This window comes from Vombatus ursinus, unplaced genomic scaffold (genome assembly GCF_900497805.2).
Source record: "Vombatus ursinus unplaced genomic scaffold, bare-nosed wombat genome assembly UNPS02014768.1, whole genome shotgun sequence".
NCBI lineage: Eukaryota > Metazoa > Chordata > Mammalia > Diprotodontia > Vombatidae > Vombatus > Vombatus ursinus.
Window position 1 is genome coordinate 32,481,341 of NW_020954546.1, and position 16,166 is coordinate 32,497,506.

General features: G+C 37.3%; 1 protein-coding gene across 2 annotated transcripts in view; it reads right to left on the reverse strand.

The window, feature by feature from the left end:
- The window catches only part of LOC114043176 (T-complex protein 1 subunit zeta-like), a 37,874-nt gene that overhangs the window by 12,504 nt on the left and 9,204 nt on the right, over window positions 1-16,166 (reverse strand). For both annotated transcript variants that reach the window (XM_027862182.1, XM_027862183.1), the window contains exons 4-8: window positions 6,586-6,759; window positions 3,089-3,192; window positions 1,805-1,915; window positions 1,505-1,664; window positions 1,315-1,397 (exon numbers count right to left, since the gene is read on the reverse strand). In XM_027862182.1, the coding sequence (XP_027717983.1) occupies window positions 1,315-1,397; window positions 1,505-1,664; window positions 1,805-1,915; window positions 3,089-3,192; window positions 6,586-6,759 (632 nt within the window). The remainder of the gene's footprint in view (window positions 1-1,314; window positions 1,398-1,504; window positions 1,665-1,804; window positions 1,916-3,088; window positions 3,193-6,585; window positions 6,760-16,166) is intronic.

A 16,166-nucleotide genomic window follows, 5' to 3' on the forward strand; every position in this document is an offset into this window, starting at 1 on the left:
AACAGAGTCAAGAGAAACATAAAAAGTAAATATGAACAAACGATCATAAGAGATTAAACAAGGGTAAACTTTTTACATTCTAGTACGGGGAGATGAGACTTCTGTCTCCTCTGAATCCTATCACCAATGGGAGTCATAGAGGGAGTCTAATTAAATAGAAAGGTTGGGAGTGGTTCTGTTATGTCTTGATCTTAAAAGAAGAATGGAATGGGAGGGAGAGTAAATATACTACAGCGAGACAGGGAGAAGAAGGTTGGGAGAAATTATCTCACAGAATCAGTGTAACAAGTAGACTCTACACAAAAAAAGGAGAGAGTGGGTGACACTTGAACCTCACTCTCCTCTGAACTTATTAAAAGAGAGAACACACACACCCAGTCGGGTACAGAAATACACTTCATTCAATGGGAAACAGGAGAGAGGAGGAAATAATAAAGTGAGTAGTTTAAGAGAGGGATTAGTTCTAAGCAAAACAAACTCTTAAAAAAGGATGTACAAAATTAATTATAGTAGTTCTTTTTTCAATGGCAAAGAATTGGAAACTAAAAGAGTTATCAAGAAAATTGAGGAATGACAAAACAAGTTATGGCATATAAATGTGATGGAATACTATTGTGTTGTGATGAATGTGATGGTTTCGAAGAAAACTGGGAAGTCTTGTCTGAACTGATGTTGACTGAAGTAAGTAGAACCAGGAGAACAATTTATACAATGACAACTATATTGTAAAACGAACAACTTTGAAAGACTTAGGAAGTCTGATTAACTTAATGACCAACCACAACTCCAGAAAACTCATTATAAAACATGCTACCCATCTCCTCATAGAAAGTTAAGGACTTAGAGTGTAGAATAAGATATTTTTTTGGACATGGCCTATGCAGAAATTTGTTTTACTTAATTATATGTTTGTAAACAGAAGTTTATTTTTCTTTCTAAAGTGCTGGGGTGGGGGAGACAGTAGAAAAGGTAGATTTTTGATGATTAAAAAAATTAATTTTAAAAAATCAGTTTTGAGGAAATTGTCAAACTCTGATACATTTCAAAAAAGTTTTTATAGGGGTTGAAGAACCTTTTTTTGATAACTCATTCATTTATTACTATTCAGAACCCTATTATAGACCTCTGTAATTGTAACAATATAATATTTCGTTCCTACCTGAATTAGGAAACTTTTGGGCAATTACATTTTTGTAGAAATGATAAATGTTGCTGAATAAGCTAAAATGAGTACCCAAAAGTGTAAAATAATTCCAGATCCCAGCACTAAATTATTTAGAATGTATGATTATTTTATCTATATGCCAAGCCTACCGCTCCATATTCCTTCTTTTAGCTCTGCGAAGAGCCACAATACCTTCTTTTGCAAGGACATCTAAGGAAAATAGATCAATGCCCTGTAATCAAATAGAGAAATTACAAGTAGGATTTAAGCATTCTCCATTGCCAAGTTGAATGTTACAAGCATTTAAATATACTTACATTTTGAAAATTTCATTCTCACCTTCTGATTAAGAACAATAAATCCTTTCTTTTCATCATCACAGACTTTTCTTTTCAGTTTTATTATTTTGTTTACTCTATCTTCAATAAATTGTCTTTCAGCTTTTACTAATTTCTCTCTCTCCTCTGCAGTCTTGTAGAAGAAAGCAGAGTTCACCTCTCTAAAAGAACAAAGAAAATTGTAAACATATACACAGCAGCAAACAAGCAAATGCAAGAGAAATGGGAAGGAAAAAAGATTTTCAGGAAGAAAGAAAAGCCTAAGTTTTCATTAGGTTATAAAGAGAAAACAACTCCTTACGTTTTTTCATATTCTAGTGATACATTGCAAGTGAGAACAAAAGCATCTTCAATTCTTTTCTTCATATCAGGATGACGAGTACCGTGGTCTAAAACAAGCCCTCTGATCAACCTGGTAAAATAATTCAGTTCCTTCTTTAATACTCTAGGATATAACATACTAAATACATTCTGATGATGATAGTGATGATGATGATGATGATATCTCACATTATATAAAAATTCAAAAAACCAAAGATTTGACATGCTTTTACATGCCATTTAATTCTTACAACAAGCTCCTAAGGAAGGCTAGTGTGCATATTATTATTTCCATTTGTCACATGAAGAAACTAAGGATCAGAAAGGATCTAGTCCTAGAAGTAATCACAGAGATGACCTAGTCTGACCGCTCATTTTAAAGATGAAGGTATTAAGGCCTAGAGAGGCTAAGTGATTTGCTCAAGATCATACATATTATAAACAGCAGAGACAAATCTTCAATCTGGCTTCATAGCCACGTGGCTAGGAAATGAGAAGAGCCAGGCCTGGAACTCAGCTCTTTCAGCCCTAAGTCCAGTGTTCTTTTCATTAGTAACATCCATAACATAATTGCTGCACCCTCTAAATAGTCATCTCAACTTCAAATCTAACATAAACATTTTAAAGAGAATTTTATTTAACATAGCACAATGACATTACTTCACTTCAAAATCTGTGACTCATCAATCTCGTTCCCTCCACTGATTCAGACTGCAACCCTTCAATGAATTAGTACATCTTACATTGCCATGGGACCAACCCCATGATGAACTGCTCCAGTCTTAAAAAAGATTGCTTCTCGAGTGACAGATAGTCTATCACCAGGCCCATACTCAAGGTCTTTTCAGTCTGTAAAGGCCTGCCAGTGTAACTCTCAAAGTGTTGGCACAGTCTTCATGAACTCATGGTCAATTCCACACCATAATAAGGCATTCAAGTAGGACCCAAGTTGAATGAGACCACATTAACTACTAGAATATCACCACAGAGTTATTTTTTAAGTTATATGGTTCAATCTGACAAAATAAAGTTAAGCACATGATTTTTTTTCTTAATATCTGCTCAAAATAATTGGAAAATTTCTAAACTATTGGTGTTCTAACTCCTATCTATATGTGAAAACAGCTTGGTTTTCAGGGGACTAGCAAAAAAAAATGTTTCTAACATTCAGTGTAAAATATAAAATTAACTGAAGTCAAGTTGAAGAAGGTATTTGTCTAAATATAATATTGGCCATATTTTATCAACATTTTATACGACTTACGTTGTGTCAGTTTCTGACTTATGCTTCATCTCCATTATCTCTACCATGAAAAGGTCAATAGGAAAACCTGGTCTTCTAATGGCCAAAAGAGATTCTACCACCTCCTATAATAACAGAAACAAATACAACCATGAGACAATTTGGACTCTTAAATCACAACCCATTGCCCCAATTATTCCCTTACTTCCCCTCCAAGTTACACAAGATTAGATGCAAAAATAAAAATGCTGAACACTATATACATATATATATATATATATATAGGCTCTATTACACCCTGTAGTAAACAGACAGAGGGTTACATGCCTAAAAATTAATTTGTAGCCCAAAATACAAATACAAACTCAACAATTGGCATTGCTCTAATTGCTGCTAAGAAGACCTTACAAAAAATGGAGAGGACCTGACCGGCCATAGAGATATACAATCATATAGTCTTTTAGAGCTGGAAGGGGCATCTTCAGTTAGAGGTCAGAAACTGAGACCACAAGAAGTTTAAGTGAATTGTCCAGGGTCCTACATCAAGTTAAGAGCTGATCCAGGACTAAGATCCAGGACATCTGACTCCTAGACCAGTGTTCACTTTATTAGAGTACACTAACTCTCTCAGAAATAATCCAAAAATTTGATTTGGAGATAGTTTACTGATGGGATTAGGCTGACACTCTAAAATGTAACTGACATAAAATAATCTGTAATCTAACAAATAATATGAGATCACCTAAGAAATATTTTTAATAACTGACCAAGAATATTTTAACAGGATAGTTGGGTAGAAAGACTTTTTCAGGCTCTCTTCAACACTAATCTGATCTGCTGGAGCAGTCTGTAATGTGTATTCCAGTTCACTCAGCAAATGTAATACCACAGAGGAAAGCAAACTATTAGACTACCATAGTTTGAGAATGCTATGACTTTAAGGTCACACAACTCCTTTTGTTCTGACCCTATACTCACCAAGAAACCTAACTTTAATTAGTAACATATCAAGATCATAAGATTTAGAACTGAAAAGGATCTTAGAGATCATAAAGTCCAACTGTTTCATTTTACAGATAAGAAAAGTGTGGCCTAGAAAGGTTAAACAATTTGTCCAAGATCACACAGATAATAATGACAGACCCAGGATTCAAACCCCAATTCTCATCTCAAACTCAATATATTCAAAAATAGAACTCATTATCTTTCCCACCCATCCCCCCTAACCCTACTCTTCTTCCAAACTGCCCTATTTCTGCCAAAGGTACCTCCATCCTTCCAATTACGTAGGTTTGCAATCTCAGTATTATCCCTAACTCCTCACTCTCACTCACCTCACAATCCAATCAGTTGCCAAATCTTGTGGTCTCTACTTTCAAAATATCTCTCACATCTGTCTCCTTGTCTCTGCATCAACAGCCACCATCCCATTTCAAGTTCTCATCCTCCCGAACTATTGCAATAGCCCTCTAACTGTCTCCCAGCCTCAAGGCTCTAACCTTTCTAACCCATCCTCCACAATTCTCCACAAGCATAAGTCCGCTGATATCAATTCCTCTATTCAATAAGTTCCAGCGGCTCTTCCCTACTGGCCCAGAATCAAATGTAAATTCCTCTGTTTGACACTAATTATCATGCACTCCTCCTATTCATTCACTCTACAAATCCAGCCAAACTGGCCTTCTTGTTGCTCCTCATCTATGACCCTCCATCTCTCAACTCGGGGCCTTTGCACTGGCTGTCACCATAACTGGGGTGCACTCCTTCCTCACCTCCTCCTCTTAAAACCCCTTGTTTCCTTCAAAACTCTGATCAAGCTTACCTTCTACATCAAGCTTTTCCTGGTCCTCCCAGCCGCTGCTGCCTCTTATGAGGAGAACGAGAACTACATACATACTTATCCACGAATAAAACAAATTCAAAACCAAAGACAGCAGAACCTCAGAAGGACTTGGAAAAGGATACAGGAAAAAATGCATTTACTTGCTGTGTCAATGTGTTGATTCTACGTTCTTAAATCCCCTCCTGGATCCCTGCCTTGTCATGGTGGAGGGGCTTGTGTAGCTCAATGAGACCATGGGCTATGCTGTGCAGGATTACCCAACGCGGCCAGGTCGTGATGGAAAGTTCTGACAAAAGGTGACCCACTGGGGAAGGAAATGGCAAACCATCCTAACATCTTTGCCACAAAAACCCCAGTATTAAAATTATAAAATATATGACATCAGAAGATAAGCCCCTCAGGTTGGAAGGTATCCAGCATGCTACTGCAGAAGAGTAAAGCACAACTACAAGTAGCTCAGAAATAATGGAGCAGCTGAGCCAAAACTGAAAGGAGGCTCAGCTACAGTTGTGTCTGGTGATGAAAGGAAAGTCCAATGCTGGAAAGCTCAATATTGCATAGGAATCTGGAATGTATGATCTATGAACCAAGATAAGCTGGATATGGTCAAATAAGACATGGTAAGAGCAAACATTATCAACACCTTGGGTATCAGTGAACTTAAATGGATGGGAATGGGTGAATGATCACCATGTATACTACTGTGGGCAAGAATCACTTAGAATAAATGGAGATGCCCTCATAGTCAGTAAAAGGGTTATAACAGCAGTACTGGGGTATAATCTTAAAAATGCAGAATGATATCTACTTGAATCCAAGGCAAACCATTCAACAGCACAGTAATTAATACAAGTCTATGTTCCGACTCCTAATGCCAAAGAGGCCTAAGTTGATCACTTCTATGAAGACCTACAACATCTTCTAAAAACAACATCAAAAAAAGATGTCACATTCATCACAGGGGATTGGAACGCTAAAGTAGGAAATCAAAAGATGATTGAAATAAAAGGCAAAAAAAATTTGGCTTTGGAGTACAAATGCAGCAGGGCAGAGACTCTATTAGACACCTTTTTCCAGTAGCAATATATGGCTGTGAGAGCTGGACTATAAGGAAAGCTGAGCACCACAGAATCGATACTTTCAACTGTGGTGCTAGAGAAGACTTTTGAGAGTCCCTCAGATAGTAAGAAGATCAGATCAAACAATACTTAAAGAAATGAATTTGGGCTATGCACTGGAAGGTCAAATACTAAAGCTGAAGCTTAAACACTCTGGCTACATAATGACATGACAGGATTCATTGGGAAAGATCCTAATGTTGGAAAAGATTGAAAGGAAAAAGAGAAGGGGATTGCAGAGGATGAGATGGATAGCTAGTATCACAGAGGCAAGGACCATGAGCTTGGACAGACTTCGGGACACAGTGGAGGACAGAAACTCCTGGTACGCGATGGTCCACAGGGTCACGAAGAGTCATACGTGACTGAACAATTAATAACAATAACAACAAACATTCCTGAATAAGTTTTATATAAGATTCCAGAAGTTCTTTTGTATGTTTACTTGGTTATCTGCCCTTGTCAATAGTTATTAAATTTATAATAAACTTTCTGTGATAATTTGAAAGGTGGCTTGAGAAAATGCTAATGCTGCAAGCAAAGAGTTTAACACATACCTCTGTTAATACATCGGCCAGCTCAGCATGAACTTTCGTACGGAGAGATGTTCTAGCCACATCTAGAAGGATTTCTCGGGTCATCTCTTTCTCTATTTTAATCTCCTCCAGAATTTCAAGTGCTTTTACCTTTGCTGCTTCAAAGCCTTCAGTTATTATCCTCGGATGCAGACCCTATTACAATGATATTGCCATAAAATCACCATTATTAAAGCCATCCAAATGGATGCAAACATTTTCTTATGTCAGAGATTGCATAATGTTTTAATGTACAGTATATCTACATGCTCTTTGTCATCAGCAATAACCATGCATATTGAGTAATTAAGGGGTTTTTTTGATCCAGATCTGAGTTTTCATTGGTATGGGGAATTTCTGGTGCAAAAATTCCCAACACTGGTGTAGGTCAGCAACTTTTCTGTCACTTGTTGCCTTAAAAAATTACTTGGGGTGCTGAAAGGGTAAGTGACTACCCCAAGGACACGCAGCTAATACATGTCAGGGGCAAAACTAGAACCAAGGCAGCCCTCCATTCAGTACACCAGGCTATCTCTAAGTAAAATGGGTAATTCATTATTACTCGAAAACCAATAATAGTACTAATGTTTGCTATGTACTTCCCCTTTAAATACGAAAATATTAACTTACATTTTATAAAGAAAGAAAAAGAGACTCCTTTTAATGCAAAGGGAAAGTACAAATACTGCCTTAACAAAGAGTTTAAACCAAAGAAAATACAAATCATACTTAGGTATCGATGAAGCAATATTACCAGCATTTTGTCCAGTGGCAAAAATTCTGCAATTAGTATCATTTGAAAGAAAACCATATTGGTACAGATATAGGTCATTGGTTTTTTTTCAAAATTTGACTTAAACCAACACTGAGTACAGCCTATAAATCACAGTTCTTAATAAGAAAACAAAAGTGATAAAGACTAGGAGAGGAGTAATGATGAATAAAACATTTTATTTAAATTAAAAGAAAAAACATTTTACGGCAAATATATCTTTTATATGGTAATTTTGTATAAACCAAACATGGTAATTATTTTTCATTACATACCTCACTAAATGGTGTCATGAGGGAAATCTATAGTTAAAAGCAGCCTATATTGAGATCAAAAATGTTTTCCCAATGTTACGGGAACTTAGCAACATCAGTACTATCTGTACAGCAGAAGGGAACTCTTGCCCAAGCTTTCCATATGATTTGTTTGCTACTATTTTTCCCTGTCCATCCATTAAGATCCACCTTTAAGAACTCTTCCTCTGGATTCTCCTTTAATGTTTGCCTGTGGCTGCAAAAATTCAGTCTGAGTGTCTTTTAGGGGTAATATCTGAAACTGCTATACGATGGGATGTTATTCTAGAGGAGAATTTTAAGCCTTTAAATGAATATGACATTCGTCACTTTCCACATCTAGAAACTGGCATTTTTCCCCCACTGCAAGTATGGAGAAAAGAAGCCTACCAGAAGGTTAATGGTACCAAATTTCAGATAAAAATAAAACTGTTATAGCAAATTTTGGCAAGAGTTACTTACTTCTTCCTCCAAAAAGTTGTCTTTTTTTTTCCCAAAGAGTACTAGAAGAGCATTGCTTCCAGGGCATTTATGTACATCTCATTTGTGTTTCCATAACTATATTTTTGGTTGATACCACCCTACTCATGAGATACATTCACACAGATGTCAGTGTTACTTTCTTTAGAGGTGGTCTGTTTTCCTGGGGTCTGCTGAAAAGAAAGTTTAGCAAAAGACCTAGTATGGTCTTCTTCTCTGTGTTTTAAGCACACCCTGGGGTTCCCTTGTCTCCAAATTGCCCTGAGGCTGTGTGAATTCTAAACTACACACAGGTGCAAATAATTATTTTTAAAATATGGTCAAATTTCTGAAGTTCTCTTGTTTTGGAGAAGGTTTTTTTTTTCCTTATTGTTGCCAGAGGATCACAGTGTGCTACCAAGATACAAATTTCAAACATAGACTGAGGGGAGCCGTACCGTCTTCCTTCACACTGAATGGAATACCTTTTAATGTAGAATACATTTTCCAATTTCTGCTATACTCATTCCTTAATTCAACAAATATTTAATGATCCACCTATATCTATATAGCATGATACTAGCATACTATGGAGTATATCAAAAGTATAACAGGAGTGGGCAGCAGCTAATAGGCCTAGCAAGCAAAGAGAGTATTGATTTTAGAGTATTTTAGCAAGTAGTTTCTATGTCTGCTGATTGTAGTCTTGTGTTTCTGTCTAGTGATTGACAGAGCAGTACTAATTCTTCACGCTAAAACATAGACAAATTAACTTGGGATTACAGACAAAAGGAAGTGGTGAGGTGGGTTTAAATAGTAGCAGGTCTAGTAGCCTTCAAGGCTGGAAAGTTTATAGCTGCAAATACAGGCAAAGAGAAAAAAATATCATTTTTTGTAGATAATATGATGGTTCATCTAGAGAGCCCTAAAAAGTCAATTAAAAAGTAATTTAAACAGTTAATAAATTCAGCAAAGTTACAGGATACAAAATAAATCCACATAATTCATTGGCATTTTTGTATATTGCCAACAAAACTCAGCTTAAAGCAAAAAAAAAAAAAAAATAGAAATTCCATTTCAAATAACTACAGAATGTACTAAAAGGGCGAAGTTAGGTGGTCCAGGTGATAGAGTGTTAGACCTAGAGCCAGGAAGACCAGAGCTCAAATCCAACCTCAGACATTTACTATTTATCTAATATGGCAAGTCACTTAGCCTATGTCTGCCTCAGTTTCCTCATCTGAAAAATGGGAATAATACAACTCCTCCCAGGGTTGCTGCGAGGATCAAATGAGATAATAATTGTAAAGCATTTTGCAAACCCTAAATAAAGTGCTATATAAATACTAGCTATTATTATGATTAATGACAAAATACTTAGGAGTCTAGCTACCAGACACATGGGAACTACAGGAAAACTACAAATCACTCTACACAGCAATGAAGACAGACCTAAATAATTAGAGGAATGTTAATTGCTCAAAGGTAGACCATTGCCAATATAATAAAAATGACAATTCCTCCTAAAGTAATTTACTTATTCAGTACCATATCATGTACTCCAAGGAGATCAAAGGCAAAAACAAAAGGTTTGGTATTTGCCAAGATATTCATAGTGGCACTTTTTTTTTGGTAACAACAAACTAGAAACAAGGTGTAAGTCTATCAGTTGGATAATGGCTAAGCAAATTATGGTACATGAATTAATGGAATTATTACTGTGCCTTAAGGAACAATGAATATGAAGAATTCTGAGAAATATAGGAAGACTGGCATGAACTGATGCAGATTAAAGCAGAACCCGAACAACAATATGCACAATGACTCAGCAACATAAATGAAAACAACAAAAAGCAGCTGAACTCAGATCAGATGAAATAAATAATATTGGTTCCAGTGGATCCATGACGAGGCAAACCTCCCTTTCACTTAGTAGGAGACTAAAGTGGCATGTATCGTCAGATCTGTGCCAGTTGGGTTTGTCTGTTTTTCTTAGTTGCAAGACAGTAATTTTTTGTAACTAATATCTTGTGTCAGGAGGCATATTATCAGATGAATCTGGTATAAAAAAAGTCATAAATAAAACTTTTTTTAAGTACCTTGGAGGTCTGACATTATCTTGAAGGGGCCTAGCACAGACACACTATTAGAACAATAACCGACCAGAAAAGTCTATTACATTGGTAAAAGGCCTATGTTTCGTCCTGCTGGCATGAGCACTGGGTGTTGTTTTCCTTCTCCTGTACCTATCAGGAGCCAAGATTATGCTAGCAGAGGGTAACGGACCATTGCAGAAGCTGGGAATGGAGTTATATATCTGGACCAGGAGGACCAGAAGAAGTATGGCTGAGCTATCACAAAGGATGTGTGGCAGTAGTCACATGAAGACAAGGAGGCATACCATCTGATGCCCAGATTTGAACCAGATAAACTATGTCATCTGCAGTGGCCCAACATAGGCCAGAATGTATATTGGTACATCAGGGGTTGTGAGAGATGCCAAAGGACCAGGAAGTCCTGCAGGAGGTGGCAAAGGAAGTTCCTACAGCCATTTTCCATACCTACCCAACCCTGCTCCCAAGTGGCAGTGGGTTTATCACAATTCTGAGGACACACTACCTACCCACATAATAGGCCCTGCCAGCTCAGTCTCCGAGCAATCATGATGGCTTCATAGCCAGCAGATAAGCATGAGGCATTGCAAAGGGCACTAGATTTAGGGTTATAGAAGCTGGGCTTGAATGGGGCAGCTAGGTGGCACAGTGGACAGAGCACAGGTCCTGGAGTCAGGAGGACCTGAGTTCAAATCCGGCCTCAGACACATAACACTTACTAGTTGTGTGACCCTGGGCAAGTCACTTGACCCCACTGCCTAACCAAAAAAAAAAAAAAAAAAAAAAGCTGGGCTTGAGTCTCTACTCTGCTACCAGTGTGACCTTAAAAAAAAAGTCATTTAATGTCAAATTCTGGAGGCAGTCTCAGAAGAAGCTAAGTATACAATGATTCTGTACAGAGCCCTATCACCAGGGCTATTCAGGTATAATGGGACAATGAGGACATTAAGCCTTTACACTTTCCATATGCAACAGACCCAAGCTCTCTCCACAGTGGAATCTGCTGAGAGTGTGCTCCACGTCACTTCGGGGAGCTTGCTTTTCTTCACAGTGCATCTGCCCATGCCTCTGTCTCACAAACACGCATGAGACCAGACAACTGCTGACTCCAGTCAGCTGAGAAAGGCCTCTACCACTGAGGTGCAAGCCGTGCAGAGGTTACAGGCGTGAGAACTCAGAACACACCAGGAGGACAAAGGACTGGAAAGTGCCCTTCCTTCAAACTAAGAAATCTCCCTGAACACCAACACATCTCCCACAGTACACATTCAGACCTTAGACATCCATTACTCAGGCTCATTCACGGATAAAGAAGATGAGCCTGATGACACAAGGTACCCCTTCTCAGGGGATGAAGTTTCACTCTTTCATGTTTCATACCAGAATTCAACATAACCCAGGGGAACTCCCATGAAAATACATAACAAGAATGATCTGCCCCTCAAGGAGGAATGAAGGAATACAAGGTGCAAGGCAGATTGTAGATTGCCACACCATTGCCAATAGTGTGGTACTACCTTGTATATTTGAGGGATAGGGATGAGAAGAATTTATGTGGAAGGTAATTAAGGACATTTGTGATCTCAGCCTGGTGATACTTCCACCCAAAGGGACCCAGAAAGACCAACTCAGGGAACTGGTTTGGTGAACAGAAGGAAAGAATACACCTAAGAGAAAAGACACTGTCAGCAGCCTCATAAGCAGGGTGTACTGAGTACTATGGAAGGCACTGGTATTCAAAGCTGATTAGCATAGGAAATAACTTTTAACAATTCCACTCTAAGGATCAGAGTGGCCTGAAGTGTATTTAACCAAGGAATCAGCTGGAGTGGCATGCTGGTGACAGTGAGACACCACTATTCTACCTCACAAGAACATGGTTTTGAAAAAGCCTGGATCATGAGACGAAGAGGATTAAGCCAGCTCTCTCTCAAGCGTGGAAAGTCATAGTATCTGGGATTTGTAGGCCCTCTTTTCTTCTTTTTCTTTTTTAAAAACGTATTTAGTATTTTATTTTTTCCCCAATTACGTGTCAAAACAATTTTAACAACATCTTTTTAAAAACTTTGTTCCAAATTCTCTCCCTTCTTCCCTCCCCACCCCTCTCATTGAGAAGGCAAGCAATCCAATATAGATTATACACATATAGTCATGCAAAACATATTTCCATATTAGTCATACTGTGAAAGAAAACACAGCCAAAAAAACTCAAGAAAAATAAAGAATTTAGACACCAATTCCTTGTCTGGGGATGGATAGCGTTTTTTATCATTAAGTCCTTCAGAGATGTCTTGGATCACTATATTGCTGAGAAGAGCTAAGTCATTCACAGCTGATCATCTTACAATATTGCTGTTACTTTGTGAGTACACTTTACTTCACACCAGCTCATATAAGTCTTTCCACGTTTTTCTGAGAACATCCTGCTCATCATTTCTTATAGCACAACAATATTCCATCACAATCACTCAGCACAATTTGTTCAGTCATTCTTCAATTGATGGGCATCCTCCCAATTTCCAACTCCCTACCACCAGAAAAGAGCTGCTATAAATATTTCTGTACATACAGGTCCTCTTCCCTTCTGTTTTTTATCTCTTTTTGGATACAGACCTAGTAGTGGCACTGCTAGGTCAAAGGGTAAGCATGGCTTTATAGCCCTTTGGGCATAGTTCCAAACTACTCTAAAGAATGGTTGAATCTGTCTCTGATAAGGGTCTCATTTCTAAAATATATAGAGAACTGAGTCAAATCTATAAGAACACAAGTCATTCCCCAATTGATAAATGGTTAAAGGATACGAACAGGCAGTTTTTAGACAAAGAAATTAAAGCTATCTATTGTCATATGAAAAAATGCTCGAAGTCACTATCGATTAGAGAAATGCAAATTAAGCAACTCTGAGGTACCACATCACACATATCAGATTGACCAACATGACAAAACAGGAAAATGATAAATGTTGGAGAAGATGTGGAAATATTGGAATGCTAATGCATTGTTGGTGGAGTTGTAAACTGATCCAACCATTTAAGAGTAATTTGGAACTATGCCCAAAGGGCTATATTTTGACCCAGCAATAGCACTTCTAGGGTTGTATCTCAAAAAGATCATACAAATGGGAAAAGGACCCACATGTACAAAAATATTTATAGCAGTTCTTTTTGTGGTGGTAAAAAATTGGAAATTGAGGAGATGCCCAACAGTTGGGGAATGGCTAAACAAGTTGTGGTGTATGAATATAATGGAATACGATGCGCTATAAGAAATAATGAGCAGGCAGACCTCAGAAAAACCTGGAAAGACTTACATGAACTGATGCTGAGTGAAGTAAGCAGAACCAGGAGAACATTGTACACAGTAACAGCCACATTGTGTGATGACCAATTTTGATAGACTCATCTCTTCTCAGCAATGAAAGGATCTAAGACAACTCCAAAAGACTCATGATGGAAAATGCTGTCCACATTCAGAAAAAGAACTATGGAGTCTGAATGCAGATCAAAGCATATTATTTGTTTTCTCTCTCTTTTTTTATTTGTTTCTTCTTTCTCATGGTTTCTCCCATTGGTTCTAGTTCTTTACAACATGACTAATGTGAAAATAGGTTTAATATGAATGTATTTGTTGAGCCTACATCAATTTACATGCCGTCTTGGGGTGATGGGAGGGGGGAGATGGGGAGAAAATTTGGAACTCAAAATCTTATGAAAGTGAATGTTGAAAATTAAAAATAAATGAATTTACTAAAAAAAATAAAATTACAAAAAAAAGTTTGAATCAATTCACAACTCCACCAACCATGCATTAATGTCTCATTTTTCCTACATCCCCTCCAACATTTATCATTCTCCTTTTCTGTCCTATTAGCCAATCTAATAAATCTACCTCAAAATTGTTTTAATTTGTATTCCTCCCATCAGTAGTGATTTAGAGCACCTTCTCATATGGTTTTAATTACTTCACCTGAAAATTGTTCATATCTCTTGATCATTTATCAATTGGGGAATGGCTCCTATTTTTATAAATTTGACTTAGTTCTCTATGTATTTGAGAAATGAGGCCTTTATCATAGAAAACTGCTTCAAAATTTTTTTTCAGTCATGATTGCTAAATGTATTTCCCTCCACCCTATTCCTTCCCACACCCCGTTTGTCCTATTCTCTCTCTCTCCTTTCACCCTGTCCCCTCTCAAAAGTGTTTTGTTTCTGACTACCGCTGCCCCTTCTAATCACCTGCCCCCTTCTCTTATCCCCTTCCCCTCCTATTTTTCTATAGGGTAAGATAGATGTCTATATTCAATTGAGTGTGTAAGCTATTTTCTCTTTCAGCAAATACTGATGAGAGTAAGGTTCACTCACTTTCCCACACACACATACTTCCCCATCTTTCCCTCCACTGTAAAAGCTTTTTCCTGCCTTTTAGGTGAAATAATTTGCCCCACTCTACCCTTTCCTTTCCCTTTCCCCCAATGCATTCCTCTTTCTCACTCCTTAATTTTATTTTTTTAGCTTTTTCATTTCATATTCAACTCATACCTGTGCCCTCTGTCTATATATACTCCTAGCTGTGCTAATAATGTGAAAGTTTTTGAGTTACAAGTATCATCTTCCCATGTAGGAATGTAAACAGTTAATTAAATCCCTTATGATTTCCCTTTCCTATTTACTTTTTTATGCTTCTCTTGAGTCTTATATTTGAAAGTAAAATTTTCTATTCAGCTCTGGTCTTTTCATCAAAAATGCTTGAAAGTCCTCTATTTTATTCAATATCCATTTTTTCCCTTGAAGGATTATATTTTGCTGGGTAGATGATTCTTAGTTGTAATCCTGACTTCTTTGCCCTCCAGAATATCATATTCCAAGCCGTCTGACTCTTTAATGTAGAAGCTGCTAAATCTTGTGTTACCTTGTGGCTCTACAATACTTGAATTGTTTCTTTCTGGTTGGCTGCAATATTCTCTATTTGACCTGGGAGATCCGAAATTTGGCTATAAGATTCCTGGGAGTTTTCATTTTGGGATCTCTTTCAGGAGATGATCATTGTATTCTTTCAATTTCTATTTCACCCTCTAGAACAGAGGTGGGGAACCTCAAGGCCACATGTGGCCTTCTAGGTTCTTGGGTGCAGCCTTTTGACTGAGTCCAAGTTTTAATAAACAAATCCTTTTATTAAGGGGATTTGTTCTGTGAAGTTTGGATTCAGTCAAAGGGCCTCACTTGAGGACTTAGAGGATGACACGTGACCTCAAGGCTGTAGGTTTCCCACCCATGCCTAGAATATCAGGGCAGTTTTCCTTGGCAATTTCTTGAAATATGATGTCTAGGTTTTTTTTTTTTTAATCATGACTTTCAGATAATCCCATAATTTTAAAATTCTCTCTCCTGGATCTATTTTCCAGGTCAGTTGTTTTTCCGATGGGATATTTCACATTGTCTTCTATTTTTTCATTCTTTTGGTTTTCTTTTATTGTTTCTTGATTTCTCTTAAAGTCATTAGCTTCCATTTGCTCAATTCGGATTTTTAAGCAATTATTTTCTCCAGTTAGCTTTTGTAACTACTTTTCCATTTGGCTAATTCTACTTTTTAAGGAGTCTTTTCTTTTTTTTTCTTTTTTATTAATTTATTTTGAGTTATCAACAATCACTTCCATAAGCTTTTGAATTTTAAATGTTTCTCCCCCTCCCTTTCCACCTCCCTCCCCAAAATGTCACACAATCTGATATAGGCTATCCATCTACATTCCTATTAAACATATTTTCACATTAGTCATGTTGTAAGGAAGAATAAGAACCAATAGGAGGAACCACAAGAAATAGAAAACAAAACAAAACAGAAGGAAAAAAAGAGCAAATAGTATGCTTTGATCTGCATTCAAACTCCATAGTTCTTTCTTTGGATGTGGATAGCATTTTCCATCATGAA